Genomic DNA, 19,808 nt, shown 5'->3' with positions numbered 1-19,808 from the left:
ATTTTCACGATTTATTTGTTTTTCCCATTGATAATTAACTTTTAGTAGATCAGTACAACCGACATGTCTGCAAAACAGCCAACAAAACTCTCAAACTTTGCATTTACAGCATCGAACAAAAATTTATCTCAAAATAAAAAAAAGAAAAAAAAAAAAAAAGAAACATTGGTTCATCAATTTCATTTATAGCTTGACTGAAATTAAATTATCTTTAACAAGAAATGATCATCAATGACATCAAATTAATCATGAAAAACTTAACAGCCATAAAATGGAACCAAGTTAGTTTGGCAAGATAAGATATCAATAACGTTTCTTTAGTAAATATGTTACTAAAACACAAATCTGAGAGCTAAGCTGTAGGGTTTCGAAGGCAAAATTTAAAAATTACATATGATGAACTTGCAAAATTAACAAGAACAAAGCAACAACAGAGGAATATAAGGAATTGAGAACTTGACACAAACAGATTTATTCAAAAGCCACAGCAAGGACAACCACCATACAAAGACAACAGAAAATTTATTATCTAAGTAATGCTTCAATACCAAATTTTAGGCTATGCCTTCGAAACCCTAAAAAATCTAACACAATAACACATGAAGAATAATTTGTTCAAGCATGTTTTCAATTACTAACACCAAGCCTCTAACATACCTTTGCCATTTTTCTAATTTTTTTTAACATGATTTAGCTTCCTGTTGAGGAATTCACTTCCATAATTCACAAATGCATCAGAGATCTCAAAAACAATCCAGTTTTCTAAGAAACAAGTTACATAGAAATATTCAGGATTTTCAAAATGAAAGTTACATAGTGAAAATAAAATAAACAACAAATCAAGTATCATGAATAAATCAAATTCAACACAAAAAAAGATCTAGGGATATAAAATGAATCTAAATTAAATATAAAAAATGACAACACAGCATTAAATAAATAATTTAATTGAAAATTAAAATAAAACCGTTCAAGAACATATTTAAGTATTTTATCTCCAATTTACAGAAAGGTTTCCCCCAAAGGCATGCATATCATTCACAGTTATCAATCATCTTTAACATAAGTAATAATGAAAAATCATAGTTTGCAAGAGCGCACATAGTTTTTAAATGGAGATATACATTTTAATTCTCCTACAACAAATAAGTTTAAAATCATTTTTAAACTGTATTCAAACGAAGGAATATTTATGGCATACCAATTATAAGTAGTACACACAAAATCACTGCTGCTTACGAGATTTAAAGATATATAAATTTAATAGGGAATCGTATTTAAAAAATTACCGAAATTAATCACACCTAACATAAAAGGTGAAACTGACAGCAAAACTACTTGCATAACCCCAGTTTGAGAACTGGTACTCCAAAGGAAAGCTGAAATTTTTTTAACACATGAGAAAAATTTCAAAATCAAATCCCTCAAGTTCAAATAAATATAAAACAGCTAATGCAAATACACTGATATATTACAATACTTCGTTACTTGAATTAATTCCTCGGAAAAACTTAACCGAATACCCTCTAGGCACATTCGGATCTTCATCTTCGATTATAAAGGTCGCAATCTAAATTATTAAATAATTTTCAGTTAACTTGCAGCGAAAAATATGCAAGATAAAATGTATAAATATCATTCTATCTAAAAACACCCACTAAAATAAATTGCCACAACGTACACAAAGGGCATTGTGTCATTATTCACGATTCCAAACTAATGAAAGAAAATGCGCAGTTATACACGAATCGATAATGATTTCGTCTATAATTCATTAATTTTTCTTCTAAATCTCATATTGAAGTTAATAACAAAAAAGTAGACAAACACCTCAATTTTAGCTCTCGCTGTAAGGTTCATATTTTCCTATTGTTGAGAGCTACATTCTTTATCCTCGCATCATCAACAATCACAACAAAACAGCTGGTTGGCTACACTCATACATATCGTCACAATGTTTTGACGTGACGACGACCGCAAAAGCCGCAAAGAAATGAGCGAATAAAATCAATGTAATAAATTAGTCAATTTACATTTATATTCAAATCAAATAAATCATATTTAAAAGAAATAAGTTTAAAAATAAAACCATCAATATATTGATAATCAATAATAGTCTCAATTTGTAGTGTCGAAGGGATTTTATAATTTATTGAAATACACATACTTTAATTTCAAAATTACATTATGGTGATTTACACAGGCACATTTTCCAGTTTTACAAAACTTATCAGTACTCGAAATTCGATAAAATCCTGCGTGTGTCCTTCTTGTAATGCTTCTTCTTCTGCTATTACGCAACATTCTACCGCTGTGCTCATTTTAAACAGGACTAACAAAATAAATTTCAGTTCAAAGCTTCCAAAGTGATCTTTGCTTCCGTGATATTTAGGGAAAGAGTATGAATACCTAGTTATTACTTTTGCTTTCTTTCTTTTTTTTATTATCAAAGATTACATTCACTAAAAGTATTCACTTTAAATGGTCCACGTTTATTTTATTTTATTTGTTTATTTATTTGGGCGAGAAATTAAAATAAAGTTGCTGTAAATAACTTCATTTTTTACCTTTGCTGAAGATAAGTGGCAAATTAGTCGTATTATCTAAGTTATCCTTAAATTTAAAAACTAATTTTTTAATAATTTTGCTTTCGATCTTTAATCATCAGTCTCGAACTTTACAATTAAATGAGAACTTAATGTCTAGAAAACCAGACATTACAAGCTTTAGTTTTCGTACATTAAAACAGAATTAATCTCATCACCGATTCAAAATAAGTGTTGGTGAGTGAGTCGGCTTACAGTCTAGCAAAATAATTAGTAGTGAGAAATCTCTATCCTAGTCTAGATATCATTAGTACTACATTTTTTAAAATCTTTATTTTTTCCAATTAGTATTCATTTATCTAGGGAGAGACTTTTGCTCTAGAGAATGGAAATAAAACGTTTAAAGCTAGCTTTTACTCGTATTTATTTATACTCGTATTGATTCTGACATTTAATTTACCTCTGGATACATTATCATCAAAGGGCTTTCATTTCAATAAAAAGTTTTAGACCGGGCCATTTTAACGCAGGGACTGACTGGCATGAGTGTCCTTTGTTAATTCGTTTACATTTCATCTGTGTGTGGTTGTCGTAGGCGCCTCAGTATACACTCATTTGCTCAGAGGCACAAAATGCTGTTAAGGCGGCATTGTTTTGAGATTTATCCAATAAATCTGCAGGATACTGAAATGCCATTGTTTTCCATCCAATGCCCAAACTTGCCATTCTAATGTGCAATGTTTTTAAGTATTTATTGTTCAGTGTATTCAAAATTTCTTCTTGAAATAGACCTTTGTCAGGAACCCCGATAATTTAACGGCAATCTTTCTCTACAGCTTTCTTTGGTCAATTTTATAAGATACGACAGTATTCTCATCTTATAAAATTGACCAAAGAGATAAAAAAAAATTCCATTTCTAAAGAGTAAAAGACAGGGAGTACGGATCCAAATTTCAGGGAGGCCCGAGATCATCGTGCAGTTCTTCATAATACTATTTTCTTTAGGAAAAACCAGAAAAGTAAACTTTTGGAGTCCTTTGTAGCGATCACTTTGCGGTATATTCTCTTGGTACTGCTTGATATGTAGTTGGCCGTTAGTGTCGCCGTGCATTCGCATTAATAGCAGGTGCAGTAACGCGCGAATGTCGTGCACCCTTGAAGATTATAATAACCTTGGAATTTCAATCATGTGTCTGTTACGTGGAAATCGTAGCTCTCATAAAAGGGCTCTCTTGCTGTAGATTGTCTGTGTGTAATATTCGAGCTCCTGTGTTATGCGAGAATTTGATTGCTTCTCGAGATCGCTACACACCACCTTTCCAAGCATTTCTGAGGCGACATGAAGAGGTGAGACTCGTCTGCGTGAACTGATCCTGCGTTGTTGGCGTGGCTGTAAGCCCGATGCGCTGATGTGATTACTCTAGTGTATGGACAATGCTTAGTTGGACCCATTATTGTATGAATGAGTGTGGTTGAGAGACCTCGGCCTGTTAAGTGTGTCACCGTTAGGTCGTGAGGTCGAGTGTGTTTGAAGAAACGTCTTGTCGTGTGTGATGTAATTCGTCAATTATCCCCAATGAACGGAAGAGTGTAGTTCTATGGGTCTCAACTGTAGCAATCACTTGGGGATATGCTCGCTTGGTGCTGCTCTGTATGTAGTTGCTTGCTCTTGTTGCCATATGTTTGCACCATTGAAAAGTGTAGTAGCACGCAAGTTTCACATGCCCTTAACAGATTATAATAACAATGTAATTTAGTCTAGGGTTTGTTACTTCGCAGTTGAATTCCGTACCCTATTGCAACAGAACTTTTGGGCACTAGACGGCTATTTGAACTGCTTAGCATTGCGAGCGTTTGATTGACTCTCGAGTTCGCTACACCCTAATAAAGATGCTATACATTGCGCTTGAGATTAACTAACTAGGCCCAGTACACTCCCATTCAAAACAGGCTTAACAAGTTAACTGTTACTCCTTTTTTGTCAATTATAAAAACGAAACCTGGCTTTGAGATCCTTCTCTTTAAGAACTCTTTTCCCGAACTAAATGGCTCATCTGTGGCCAAACAGATGTGATCACTGAGCATTATTAACTCAATGTTATTTTGGTTCATGTCCCAGTTGATAGTTAGGTTTATTTGAATACTGCAAAGCCCGGAAGGACTACCTGCCTAAGGAAAGGGATTTCTTCGTGAAAGACTTTCCAAGGGAATTTTGCTTATCCGCGAAACTTATGGGGGAAAACCACAATAAGACAAATCCAGGCAGCCCGTTTCCTAAGATTCGTACTCATGAGCTAGCAATGATCAGCGATTTTACACTCGGCCAATGGTGGACGGCCGATGAATAAGCTAGCTTTTTTCCGATTGGTCCATATTGCATCCTATCACCATATTTTCTATGATAGCAAGCAACAAATATGTCTAAAGTTTTCTTTCTTGGCGAGGTACGCGAAGTAAAAAAAGTGTCACAGATGGAAACGCTGAGAGCTAAAAATGTTATTCGTTCATGAACTTCTCAAAGTTTTTTATATGATGAGATTATCCCAATCTTTCCGATCTATTCAGATGATAAAGAAGCACTTTCCCTATCTCTGGAATCAAAACATTATTACTCTTGGTAAAGATCGACGTATGACAAATCGCTTTCAAAATCGATAAATATTTGTTCAACATCTATGACAGTTTAAGGTTAACATTTTCCATAAGTAGCTATCATATTTTTCTCTTTGATCGGAAAGGTAATATAAATAAGTTCGCATGAAAAGAAATAAAGAAATCTAATGAGTCAAATCTAAAAACTGAAGATATACATTGTCGTTACCTGAAATAAGTTTCTCTTCCAAACTATTAGTTAGGAAATTAGCAATATCATTCCTTGAATAGATGGATCCTGTTCTTTCTTTTTTCCTCCTTTGCTTTTGTGTATGTGTGTGTGGCAACGCTTTGAAAATTTTCCGCCCTAAATTATTGTTAATTGCAATGTAGCCACCTTAAAAATAAAAAAACCTTCATTATACTTCTTGGTTGTACATTTTTAGGTAGTTTGCTTGTATGTATGGTGATTTGATTCTTGCTATAAGCGGTTTTTCCAATGTTTCCTGATTCTGGTCTCGTTTGTGATCGAAATTTATAAGTCGTCAGGAGTGGAAAGCATGAATTTAATCTCTTCGTGCAAGAAATATGGTCCAGAGTAATATGAATTTTACACTGACATAATAAATGAATACTTAATCAACTTAATAAGCCTACTGAATAAGGGCACGAGTTCGAACCCCAGAGAAGGCATGGATATTTGTAAATATATAGTGTACTTGCAGCATGGGGGTACTATAAATATATGGCGAGTCGAAAGTGCTCTCGAGAGGTTGGTGTTGATTAATTTCGTAGACTTGTTCTGATGTGACTGTCAAGCAAGTGAGATAAGTTACACACACACTATAATGGGGAAGTCACTTTGCAAGAAACAATCAAAATATTAAAAGAAATGCCTCACGCAACAGCTTCTGTACCACAAAGCTTGCATGAAGAACGTTGCCACCTGACGGTGATCATAAAATAATTCATTAAATAATATTAAAAGAGGAACTTTTCTCGGATTGCTGGTAAGTAAAATACCCAGGATAACTACGAATACATATACGTGTGTTCATATTTGAAAACACACATTTTATCAGACAGACAAACTGTGTTTAAAATTAGAGCCTTAGCGGTACAGTTTTTAATTCTTGAATTCCACGAAGTTCACACTGAGTTGAAACCACAAATAAAATTAAAATTTTGTAGTTAACTCCAAAAAGGGCATTAAAATCTGGAATTTTAAATCTTTTGGCTAAAGAGTAATACACGGAGATAACCAAGATGGGACCAAAATGGCCTTCAAGGAGGATACTGTACCAGGGAGAAGGGGCACCCAGACCTGACAAGCTTAATGCCGCCTTACACAGTTAAACGTCCCCACCCTTAGAGGCAATCCATGACGGTAATATCCCTCGGTCCACTCCGAGGGACATATACTTCAAAGAGTCTGGTTTTATATTAACAAAGTCAGCTGTGGATGGCCACGCGTCCACCCACAAAGAGAACACAGATAAAAATATGCAACGTAGTTCGACCCCAAGATTCGTCAAAGGGGAGCCAAACCCCCAAGGATAATCAGCATATCAAACGATATAGCCAAGGGACAGACAAGACCAGTACCAGTAGGGTCCCTAATAAGCCTGAATCCATCCCTCGACTGAGCGGAGGTTCTAGTCCTGTAAAGACTAGTAAAGATATACCTGTAAAACTAGTAGAACTAGTAAACCTAGTAAAGACTAGTAATGTCCTGTAAAGATATACCCCCGTGGCTGAGACTGCTTCAATGAGATACATTCCGCTGACCTCATAGATCACGTGACTTATGTATACCTTTTGTAAATAAACGATGCAGATGACCTCAGAGATCACGTGACTTACGTACAGCTAATGCAAACAAGCAAGGTCATTCTTCCTCTTCTTCTCTTGCGGAATGTATCTCGTTGCTGGAAGAACAGTGATGGAAAAACAGAGTAGTCAACGAACGGGTTTTATGCAGATTGTAGCCTTAGCACCGCAGTTAGTACATTTATCATGATGATAGCCTTTAAAATTCACAAATTTTTCTTTATTGCAAGCTCTCAGATGTTTTTCATTAGGTAAAAAGACATCAGTGCCAATAGGCTTTAAGTACAATTTCACTTTATATCAGGCTGACCTCTTTCCATTTTCATAAAAGATTGCGAATTTTAGAAAGACAACATTGTCTTTGTAGATATAATTGTTGCTAAAAGATTCAATAATTTTTATCTCTAAACAAGAATTCGTGGAATTTAGCTTTTTGAATATTTTTCCATAACATCCTCAGAATCAAATTTCTAATTTAATAAGATTTCGGAACGTAACACCCCCCTCTTTTAATGGCTCTGGGTCTCGTATATCACAGTTTCACACAAACGGCATTTTCTAGAAACCTATCAACTGTGTTATAGGAGGGTTACGTGTATTTGCTTTCAATTTCAGTGTAAATATCTTTAGCAATATGTTTCGTAGTACGTTTCGTAGTAGTTGTACGTTCGTTGTGGGTGTACGTTCAATATACTTTGTAGTACGTTTCGTAGTAGTTGTAGGTTCTATGGCAGCCATGATAACTCTTGACGCAACATTGTTGAGATTTCCTTGACTTGTTTTGTAACGTTAGGCTTACTCCAATTGCTCTAACCTAATTGTCTTAGCGTGTAAGACTGTTGCCATATCAGAAAAAATGTAAGATCTTTCACTTTTAATTATCAAGCTTGACTCTTTGAAAGCCATGTGTTACCGCAGCCAAAATTAAAAATCTTTTATCTTCCATGCGACAGCATATCGCCATTCATTAAAGCCTAAGATACTTTTATATTTAATAATAAAATAAGTGATTTAAAAGCAATAAGCACATTTATAGCCGCACGAGCGGCCAGGTTTTCGAAGAATATAGTAAACATAAAAATTTGTATGGCAAACTAATACTCACGAGAATCGACATGCTGTTTTCAAATATTTTGTGATTTTGCTGTTGAACTGAATATTATGTGACGTAAATGAGATCCACGTAATATTTAATAAAGTTAGCAGGTAAAATAATGAAAAATTAATAATGGAAAGACAGAAAAAAATTTGTTAGCCATCTTACTAAGTTTGGTTTATTTTACTACGGCAAAGCCTCAAGGGATATCTGCCTAAGGGGAGGTATGCCTCCATGGGGACTCTCTAAAGGAAACTGGCTTGTATATACGTTACATGTGGGAAAAACCACGAAAGCGCCCATGCAGCCAGCCCGTTCGCGGGATTCGAGCCTCAGATCGAACTACCAGTGTTCAGCGACTTTCCAGGTGGGGCGTTGGTGGGTCCGCTACCTTACTAAGAAAACTGAATATTGATATGATAATTTGAAAAAATGTCTGAAAAGTATAAATTTTTCTGCCAACACTTAACACTCTATCGGAAATTATCAACATATGCTGCTATTTAGCTTTTAAAACTTTATGAATTTTTGTGTTTAACTGTATGAGGCGTTTATCTAATGGAATTTTAATAATAATTTAATTGTAGAGTAATGGTTGCAACCTTCGAACAAGACAGTAAGTCAAATCTACTGGGTTACCAGGTTGGCATTATTATCGCCGTTGTTGACGGTGTTTACATTCATAGGGTTCTTTGGGGAAGTGCTTCCAAACACACAATAAACATTTTAGGGTGTTGGATACCTATTCTTTTTACTCAAATTAAGAGTAAGTACAACAAAATTATATTTTATTCCAGGATGCGCTATTTCTACATCAATGCTTTTTGGACACTGACTCTGATCTATTTCACTTCTGGTGGCAACTACTTAGGAGTTCTAACCCGTTCATTCACATATGCCAAAAGGCCTTTCACGATAGTCTTTTAAATTTACGGTGCAAAGTACCCACCAGAAGGCAAAAATGTACAGACTTAGTTCATCAAGCAATTAAAATTAGGTAGGAAATCACAAAACAAAGTTCAGACTCTCGATTAACTTAAAAGTCATTTTTCTGCATAAGTTCACAGTTTGAAATTCACAAGTCCTCGCATAAAAATGCGGAAAACTAGCCTTGATTTAAAATCTTGCAATAACACGTACAAGTTCTATCACTGGGAGATCGCTTGAGTCACGTGATGGTACGGGCAAACAACAGAGTAATAGTCGAAGTGGTAGACGCGGTGAATTATGATTAGCACAATACTGCAATATTTGAATTTAAAATAACACGTAAAATAAAGTAAGTAAAATAAGTGAAGCAGAGTCCATAGCCTGCTCTACATGGCACAAAGTCCATTCGTTTTGCCGGAAGACACAATAAATTAATTTCACTAAATTCTTGGCTAAATAAAAGAGAAGAAACTTATGATAATAAAACTTATTTACATGTGCACATCACCATTTTGAATCGATCTAGGCCTCTTTACTACACTTTCTACTGTGGGATCGAAGTTTGCAAGTTCTCTTCTGGTCTACACTGGCGAATTTTGCATTTTCTCTATATCTTTTTTTTTTTTTTTTTTTTTTTTTTTTGTAAAAGTTATGTGCATGGATTTGTTCTGGGATTGGTTTTATTTTTGGGTCTTTTTGAATTATGCTGGTCCGGACGAACCACAATGCATTCGTGATCGCCCTAAGAATTTTATTTTGTAATTATGCAGTTTTCCTTCTTTCTACTTTGACAGCAGTAACCCAGGCTTGGGGTGCATACAATGAAACAGGTCTAATTAACGTTAAGTAGAGCATTCTTTTTTATTTTTGTGTTGAGTTTTGATCTTCTGCGTCTTAAGTCACATAAAGGATTTATTTGCTTTGTCTTCTCAATAGATGACGTGATCTTAAACAAGAGGAAATCGCATGAACAAATTCAGGAAACACATGAATAAAAGAAAATGATATATTAGCATAATGTATGCAGAAAGCAGTCCATTATTTCTATAATAAGCACCACGAATGAAGTTCAGTAATCCATTAATTACTAATTCGCGTTATTAAGTTAATTACTAGTTCGAGTCTGTTGTAACGTTGAGTGGTGACCCAAAGTGCTGGTTCGTAGAAATACGGCTGGAAATTGCAAATAATCACAGTAATATCAAACAAAGAAAATCATATATGTACAAGTAAGGGCCGAATAACGTGGGAAAGTTCTTATTTTCACTTAGTAATAATGACTTAGGGCGAAGATATCTATCTTCTTTAAGCACTTTATATTGAAAGGCATTGATCGCAAAAGTTAGCACTTTCAGAAAGTCGTTTGTCTTTTTGATGTATTTATCCGATGGATCCATCTTTAAATCTGCGTGCAGGGAAGGATGCTGGGAATTTATAAGATAAATCGTTTCTTAAGTAGTAAATCCAGTTTCCAATACTTCTCTATGATAAGAATCAGATACTTGGTTTTTTTTAGAGCTATAATTAGCACAGGTTCAATATGGTGAGCCCATGTCGGCTTGCCGTTCAAGATGTTTCCTACGTACTTAGCCTGAGACACAATAGACACAGGTTCGTTAAATCAATGAAGGTTCACTTTGCGTTTCATTTTACGGCGAATAAGAAGCTGTGATTTTTGCATATTTATTCTGATTTTCCAATAACCGCACCAGAATTCAATGCTAAGAATGACAATTTGTTGTTTCTTGATTACATGGTTGATATTAGTAGATACAACCTCTAAATCGGTGTCATCTGCATAGCAGGCAGGAATCGCATTGTTATTCAGACAGACCCTAGGAAAGTAAGCAAAATAACATAAAGAAGGAACTCAAGTCAGTTTAGGTGAGAAGTGTTGCCGTAAATTCCTGTGATATTCGTCTATATTGTGTACATTCTTATACCCAGGGGTAAGCTGGCTGCTAAATGTGTAAGATGGGGAAAGGCAAAAATGCCTAATAATATATTCTGAACTATCTGATTTTGTGATATTTTTCTAATAAATAAATTTTATTGTAGTTTTTAAAAGCTTCTTTGGTGCATATTTAGGCACACTGAGATGCAAAACGTACATGTTTGCTTATAGCCTCTTGCAATTATTTGGCAGCATTCAAATATTGAAATTTTTATAAGAAAATTATTACTTTAATACTTAGTTATATATAAAATTTCATACACATTTAATTTAGAAAAATGAATACAAAGTAATGAATTTATACAATTTATTATCATCGAAATTAACACACTTCATAAAATACAATTACACTTTTTTACCATAAAATGCTTTAAAAAAGGGTTCTAGAATAATAAAATGTTTCCGTAACACTTCTTAAACTGCAGTGCTTGATAATAAAAATAGTAAGTCCTTCATAATGAAAGACTGTAAGCTTCATGAGTCTTTTAAAACACAATCATGAGTCTTTAATCATTAAGCCTTGATGATGAAATCCTGCAAAGTATAAATTTTTACATTAAATATTACATTTATGTGTTGTATCTTCCATACACAATAAGGATTAAGAAAAGGAGATAACTTCTAAAGGTGAGCAGTTAGTTACAAATAGTAATATTATGTATTTAGTCAATAGATTTACATAGTAACAATTACAACTTTTTGTTGGATTTCCAGACAATATCCATTCAAAAAGCACTAAGAATATTTCACAGCAGTTTTTCCGAACATACATTTTTTCAGACACGCACATGCGTTAACACGACGCATGCGCAGAAAGTTTGTAGCTTTGAGGTCCGGATTATAGATCATTCCGGATTATGGGTGTCCGAATTAACGACTTTTGACTGTATAAGTGCACTTCTTAGATCGCTAAACAGAGTACACAAAAATGTTCAGACATAAGAAATACAGTATAAATTTTTATCCCGATCACATAAAACCCAAGAATGATTTAAATGCATCCTATTTCTTCACCACAGAAAAATTTTTTGTTAGTATAAAATTAATGAAAACTGTTACTCTGAAAAATAAAATTCCACAGGAAAAAATGAATATCTTCTGGCTGTTTCGTAGCTTTAACACATGTAAGGATAAAAATATTCCTTTCTACTTTTACATATAGTTTTGATCAACTTACCTAGGATGTTAATTCATTATTTATTCTGGGATTAACTTCGAGGGAAACTACCGAACTAGCCTAAAGCTTATCTTAGAATATCGACCCCGTTTCAAAAAAAAAAAAAAAAAATTGACACTGGAATAATTTACACTCAGCGTCTGAAAAGAAATCTGTAGGTTCATATAATCTGCAGTTCAAATCTGTTTAAAAATATTCATAAATCTGTTCTTCCAGATAAATTCCAGAATTTCCCGCTTGTCAACAGAAGAACCCAGGATAAAAAAAATTCAAATAATTCTGATACACAATTTATATGGAAAATTTAATCTTACTGAAATATAATAAAAAATGCGTACTGAAATACAGTAAGATACCGCTTAACGCTGGTCTCTTAGCACTGCTTCACTTTAACGCGTTTTTATTGGAATAGTGTGATTCCATGAAAACTGCGAGCAGCAATGGGTTTCTCCAAAATCGGAAATATAAGTAATTTTATCAGCATTAATTCTTCTCGGTAGTGTTACACAAACATATTTTTATTATTTCAAACATTTGTTCAAACATTGTTGCTGTTATTGTAAGCATAAATTTATGGAAGTGATAAAAATTATAATTTTTAGTTTTTTTTTATACGTGTGATAATAAGAAATACGAAAATAAAGTGACTAGACTAAGCATTTCGTTAGAAAGTAAAATGCAAGTGCTTAGAAGATTAGATATTGGTGAATGTAAGTACAGTAAGACCCCGCTTAACGCGGGGGATACGTTCCATCAAAGTAGAGCGTAATGCGAAACAGCGCTAAACGAGGCTATCTTTACAAGTAAATATTGGGGTTAGGGGAAGATGGCTAGGAAATTGGTTAGGTATTAAATTTAAAAAGTATGTTTTTTTAATAAAAATAAAACCAAACATTTATTTCTAAAGCCCAAATTAATACCACATTATTATTTCTTGCAAAAATAAAAACAAAATATAAATAACAAAACGAATATTCTTAAAAAAAACAAATAAAATTCTCAGTCAGTCATATTTAGTTGGCCTTCCGCGTTTTCAGTGTTCTGCCTTTTTGTGACAAAAGCATCTAATGTTGTTTGCCCTTTTTCTTTTGCGTTGTTCTCTTAAAACTTCTTCATAAACGGATAGAGCATCTCTAACACCACGCCTTACTTTTGAGCTCCTGTCAAAATTCGGATCATTTTCAATGAATTGATCCATTATTTCAGTTATGGTAGACAAACTCCTTTTTACAAACGCCATCGAAAGTTCTTTTTGCTCTTCTTCTGAATCACTGCTGTCAACATTTGTGTTTTCTTCTTGTTCAGTTATTCCTTGAGCTCATCATTAGAAAGACTAGCCGCTGCTTCTTGAATTATTTCTTCGACATCTTCCACATTTACCCTTTCAAAATATGTCTGTACAATACCGCACCAAACAAGAAATACAAGTACACTCTTTCGGATATGTATTTGAAACCTATCGCTGCATAATATTTCGGGGAATCCCCGTATGCTGCGAGCGATTTCGTGGAATCCCCGGTTTGAAAAAAAAGAGCGCTAAACCGAAACAGCGCTAAACGAAACAGCGTTAAGCGGGGTCTTACTGTATCAGATTGGTGTTGTTTTGATCTTGTCAATTTCAACAATAAGGATAATTCTCAAGAATAAAGAAAAATAGGATAACGAGCAACTACAACTACAAATTCCTCTGCAATTAGAATAACCTGTTCTGAAATAATACGATAGAGGATAAAGAAAGGTGCAAACCCGGGAAGTTTAAATTCTAGGCTAATATTATGTTAAAAATTCTTTAATCTCTGAAGTGAAGATTATTCGCATTTAGGCATGAACACGCAATGTTTTCCTGGTCAAACCAAGATTTACATCCTAAACACGTTAAACATAATATTTGTCAGATTTTGTTGACATATGCGGCTGAATGCAAAATAATTTGTTTAATCTTGTATGAAAACTATTCAGAAAATGGAAATTAAATTATTCGCATAATTCCCCTCTCTGAATATTTGTATTTTAAAAATCAGTAGAAAAAAAATTTTAGTGGCAGCAAAGGAAAAAAATTAAAACTTAAAAACTTTACAAATAAGTGTTAGAATTTCTGCAGATAAAGAAAAATACTTTATTACAAGAAAGAGTGAAAATCAGAGTTTAATTAAAAAATTTACATCTTTATATTTAACATACAATACTTTTTAAAACACTAAAAATAAACTGAAATTGTTTGTTAAACCCAATACTGGGGAGGGAACTAATTTTAAATTAATAATCATATTACCATTTTAATTCGTCGTACCATCATCAATTTTCTTTCGCTTGCACTGTTTGGACTGCTTGCTTGCTTCAGTATCATCATCCTCAGTATCAGCATTTGCCCATATCTCATAGTTGAAAAAAAATTAAAATTTTCAGTTTGTTAGGTTTTTCAATTAATTTCAGTTACAAAAACTGCTGTAACATGCTTTTCAAAAGATCTTTATATAAGCACAAGTCAATGAGCGGGGAAAATGCACTGAGCATTATTATCGGGGGATAATGCCCATGTCATTTGAAGCTCTTAAATGAGCTAAGTTATCAAACAGTTCACTAAGTGACAACTTTTCCTTTGGATTTTATACATTCTGTATCACTTATCGTAATAATTTCTATATGTTAACTTCCATTAACATTTCCACATTGCAAAATCTGCATTTTTTATGTTATTTTATTAAAGCGAGGAGTGCGTAGATCGTAGATTCCTTCCTTGCCTAAATTGTGCAATTCGTAGAATTTTTTTTAAGTTTAAACAGGATGCTGTGTACATGGTATTCTTTGAAATTTGTTGTTGTTATGTTAATTTATTAAAGCGAGGTGTGCGTAGTTTGTAGATTCGTTCGTTGCCTACATTGTGCAATTCGTAGATGTTTTTTTAAGTTCAAACATGTCGCTGTGTACATGGATTCTTGTCAAATATTTTTGGTTAGAATTTTTATGTTTTTGCTATCTAAATTTTTTGTTTTTGTTTCGGATTTTTAGCTAAATTGTGTGTTCAAAACGTAGTTTTTGCATGTGCGAAAACAGCGTTTTTGGAGACATTTTAGGCTAAAAGTTCAAAATGTAGACAAAAAATTTAGATAGTAATATGGCATCGTGAAGTTTCTCGCCAAATATTTTTGGCGAGAAATTTGGCCACTTGAGGGCGCATATCAGAGTAGTTCCCTAAGATCAAGATAAACTATTTCTGATTTTTTTTTGTCTTAAGTTTTAGAGAGCTTAGTTAGGTGTCTCTGTTTTCTACGAGATTGTAATCGTTGAAAGTTAAAATGTCATCAATATATCTATAACTTTGTCCACGTTTACGGAAATCGTCATCAGAAAAGGCTTTATATATATGAATAAAGTGTTACTTTTCTGCAAAGGTATATTTTTATTTTATAAAAGGATTTTTTATGATGATGACAATGATAACTCATATGTATAATGCCATTCCATATAGTCTTTGGGGCCGACATATTTTTTCCCTGACATGGCCGAATTCTTTGGCCAATCCGCCACTGCTTGTGTTTGGAAATTCTTTCTAGAATATCAACAGATGGGGCCCCTGCTATGAACGGTAAAGGCAAAGAGGTTATAAAATTACTGATGGTTAAGACAGAATACAACAAAACTAATAACTGCTGCAAAAGACATGATTTAATTATAATCTACTGTTTTATTCATCAACACAATCTATCTGGCCAAGTATTATCGATGAATCATGTTATGCAAGTAGTCATAAAAACAGTGAATTGTTTTCGATCACAAGCATTTTCACATCGACAATTTAAGGAGTTTCTAAAAGAATTAGGCTGTGAATATGGTGATATTGGCAAAGAGGCTATACAATTACTGATGGTAAAGATAGAATCCAACAACAAAACTAATAACTTCTGCAAAAGACATGATTTAATTATAATCAGTCGTGTCAGATGGTTTAGTCGTGGAACATGTTTAATGCGATTTTATGAGCTCGGTCAAGAAATTGACTTGCTTATAAATGACAAGCAAAGACCAGTATCAGAATTAAGAAATGGTGAATGGTTACTGGATTTATGCATTTTGGAAGATATCATCGAAAATCTCAATCAGTTAAATATATCATTACAAGAAAAAGATAATTTAAAAATGTTATTTAATTATAACTGGCTTTCTATTATTACAAAATCGTATCTAATACATTGATTAATTGTGTGTATACATACGTGCATGTACATAAATGAAAACAATTACTCTTACCATAATCTCGGCTAATTCTGTTTCACACATCTTTTTCAAAGATTCAACCTGTAATAAAAATCGGGGAAAAAAATCTCTTGTTAACGTACATAATTAAAGATGCTGTACGAGAAAATCTGACATTGCATTCAATAATAAAAATACTAGTGTTATACTAAAAATATACTAAAAGGTGGTACTAAAGATATACTAAAAATACTAATACTATTAAAAAAATTAATATTCACCTGAGTTTTTAGTTCCTCTTTACATCTGCGTGATTCGTCGGCACACACTTTGTAGACTCTGTTTGTGATGCCAAGATGCTTTATAAATCCTTGCACACTGTTAAAAGACAGTGAATAAAATATTACTAGATTTTAGAACATATCCATTATTATTAAACATAATATACAGTCAAAAGTCGTTAATTCGGACACCCATAATCCTGAATGATCTATAATCCTGACCTCAAAGCTAAAAACTTTCTGCGCATGCGCCGCGTTGACACATGCGCATAGGCGTTTACGCGTGTGCGTAAGACCTTTTACGACTGCGCATTTGCGTGTGCGCAAGCGCAGAATACGTTTTCGCGTGCGCGTTTTATGTATAACGGACGGTTTAAGCTAAAATTATCTAATTATCTTTTTCAGTTAATGTTGATGATTGCGTTGTTCCTTAATCTTCGAATTGGATCCGGTTATTATTTTTTGCAGACTGTAAGAGCAATACTATAAAAGTAAACTTGAACTTATGTCAAATAGAATTTCCGATTCTGGAGCTCCCAAAAGATCGTACAAAACGAAAGTATGTTTCGATGTCCATCAAACAAAAAGTGGAATTGCTGCAAAAAATGGATAAAGACATGAAGAATGTGACAGAGAGGTTAGTGAAAACGAAAAAATTTCGATTGACAAGTTAGTCGGTATTCTCGGCACTGCAATTAAAGGGACTTGTACAGCGGAACTTTGTAACTGAACAAGAAATTATGTCTGTTTATAGAATTAAAGAGAAAGTATTATCACATAAAACGAAGCAACTTAAACAACTTACATTGAGAGAAATGTTTAATAAAGTAAACAAATAAATATTAAGCTTTTTTTTTTTTTTTTCTGTAAATTTTGATACCCTTTAGATCATAATTGTTCTTTATTTCATAAATTACGGTTTCATATTTTTAATTTTAGAATTTCTGCATGCCATCTTACGAGATTTAAACTGATGATCTATAATCCGGAAAAATCAATAATCCGGAGTCGCCGAAGTCCCGGCGAGTCCGGATTAACTACTTTTGACTGTATTTAACATAATTATACGATATTTCTTTAACGAAATTAATCACATTTAATATTCCTTAAACAGAACTAACATACTTAAATTTTCTTTATTATTAAACCATTTAGTGCATTGGTTAGGATAAATTAAATGATATCAGTTTGCCGTTTCCAAATAATTTGAATGAATTGGAAATATTCTGCCATATTTTGAAAGTCAAGTGAGATGAGATAAATCAGGTTCAGGAGAAGTAATGGAACGAGCAATTCGCACCATTTCACCTATGTTTGAAGTTATCAAATTATATTTCTGTTGTTGAACTGCCGCAAATGTATTAAGGTTATTATAGTTAGTTTTTATTATTATTTAAAGAGATTCGATCAACATTATGACTCTGAAGTTTCTTGCGTACTTTTCCGTTTGGCCGGCGCAAATCTCGCCAAGCAGACTTTATTGGCGACAACATACAGTATACACATAAAAAATATTTAAAAAAATGTTAGTTCTAAGAATTCTTTTTTTTTTTTTTTGAAGGCATAAACATTTTAATATCGCTTAAAATTTTATAAAAAGCCAATAAATAAAGACAATAAATTTGTAAAAAGACATTAATTTAAGAATTTACTATACTTTCATGGTTCAACATCTTCATTCGCCGGTTCATATCACGTGACCCCAAGCGATCTCATCTCACGTAAACTACTCTACAAAAATCTAATGTTCGCAGTAATTATCTACATTAATTTCAAGTTAAATCTTAATTTCGAACACAAGTTTAAATGCAAGAAATATTTCAATTCGTACGAATAGCTTACTCAGAAATTATGTAAAGCTGCAGTGCTTTACTTCGCTAATGCATTCTCATTAGGATTGGTGAATTTAACCCTCGACTTACATTTTCTATATTTTCGGCTTCGGGTAAGCGCTGTGATTGCATCCTGATTGACTTAATTACCGAAAATGGCCTTAGACATAAAACTGAACTATCTGATAAAAATTCTATGTAATTATATGCCACTATTGAAAGAAACAATCAATCTGATAAGAAAAAGCTGCGACTTGTTTTGAAAATGAGGCGTAAAAGGTTACCAGCGAGAATATTCCGTTTGGCATCGGTTGTACCATTATTGGCGACTTTATCGCTTGCGCCGGCAAAACGGAAAAGTACCGTTTCTTGAATTCGACATTGGGGTAATAGCAACTCAAATTACAGTCCACTATTTGAGAGATGGAACATACATGGTTGTTGCTCTGTCGAGCCGAAACTGCAATAAAATTGTTGAATCTGTGTATTTCTATATCTTATTAGGTAATGAAATTTTATAGGCTTAAAACCGAAAAAAAGCGTAGCTAAAGCTATGTAAACTAAAGGAGAAAATGACAGTGACTTACGTTTCTGGTAATTTCGCTCAGTTAGAACTTCTTAAATCCAGATTAAATAATGTAATGACAGAAATTTCGGATATTTTTAGTATCATTTTTCTATTTGTGCACAGAAAGATATTGAAGTGTTTAGAGAACAACAGAACATTCAATATACTGTTGATGAATTATTTTTAGCTCTAACCAGAGGTTAATATTTAAGAATGTAAAGATATCAATGTGGAGGTTAAATATCGTAAAATAGCGAGAATTCACTTACCTACGCTAACTGTTCCTGCATTTAGTGGCAGAGTTGAAGAATGGTTATCATTTTTAAATTTATTTAAAACGGCGAAAGTGGATAATGACCGATTATCAGGTGCGCAAAAGCTACAATATTTGAAGGGCTCTTTAAAGGGAGATGCTTTAGGAACTGTTTAAACTTTAACTGTTTGTGATAGAAATTTTGAAAATTGCATAGAATTTAACGTTTCAAAGATTTTAACATAAAAAAGAATTACTTTCATTGTTATTAAAGAAAATCTTGCATTTATCAAATTTACAAGCTGAAAATCCTACTCAGTTATTAGTGTTTACAGACACCGTAAAATAATGTGTATGTTCATTCCAGAGTTTGGGGTTCAAAGTGGAACAATTCGCGGATAATAGTTTAGGGATAATAGTACAATTTAAATTAGGTTTTTCGATGAGAGGATGGTGGGAAAGAATATTAAAGCGTGAGGAAATACCAACACTTAATGACTTGTTAGAATTCTTGCAGTCTCATGCCAGCACTTTGCAAGCAGGTAAGCCATAAAG

At 33.3% G+C, this 19,808-nt stretch overlaps 2 protein-coding genes across 2 annotated transcripts in view; both read right to left on the bottom strand.

Annotated features, from left to right (window-relative positions):
- Nucleotides 1–1,942, bottom strand: part of LOC118197686 (F-box/LRR-repeat protein 2) — a 114,285-nt gene extending 112,343 nt beyond the window's left edge. The window contains exons 1-2 of the mRNA XM_035369226.2: nucleotides 1,831–1,942; nucleotides 658–762 (exon numbers count right to left, since the gene is read on the bottom strand). Of these exons, the coding sequence (XP_035225117.1) occupies nucleotides 658–687 (30 nt within the window). The 5' untranslated portion in view covers nucleotides 688–762; nucleotides 1,831–1,942. The remainder of the gene's footprint in view (nucleotides 1–657; nucleotides 763–1,830) is intronic.
- Nucleotides 1,943–11,238: 9,296 nt separating this feature from the next.
- LOC146998972 (uncharacterized) overlaps nucleotides 11,239–19,808 on the bottom strand; it is a 56,443-nt gene continuing 47,873 nt past the window's right edge. The window contains exons 8-11 of the mRNA XM_085812131.1: nucleotides 16,601–16,697; nucleotides 16,374–16,421; nucleotides 14,398–14,500; nucleotides 11,239–11,482 (exon numbers count right to left, since the gene is read on the bottom strand). Of these exons, the coding sequence (XP_085668257.1) occupies nucleotides 14,402–14,500; nucleotides 16,374–16,421; nucleotides 16,601–16,697 (244 nt within the window). The 3' untranslated portion in view covers nucleotides 11,239–11,482; nucleotides 14,398–14,401. The remainder of the gene's footprint in view (nucleotides 11,483–14,397; nucleotides 14,501–16,373; nucleotides 16,422–16,600; nucleotides 16,698–19,808) is intronic.

The sequence above is a fragment of the Stegodyphus dumicola genome, chromosome 2 (assembly GCF_044657685.1).
Source record: "Stegodyphus dumicola isolate Sdum_Otavi_A_Nest chromosome 2, ASM4465768v1".
In the NCBI taxonomy this organism is placed as follows: Eukaryota; Metazoa; Arthropoda; class Arachnida; order Araneae; family Eresidae; genus Stegodyphus; species Stegodyphus dumicola.
The sequence above is the reverse complement of the archived record's forward strand: the minus strand, read 5'-3'. Positions and strand labels throughout refer to the sequence as shown.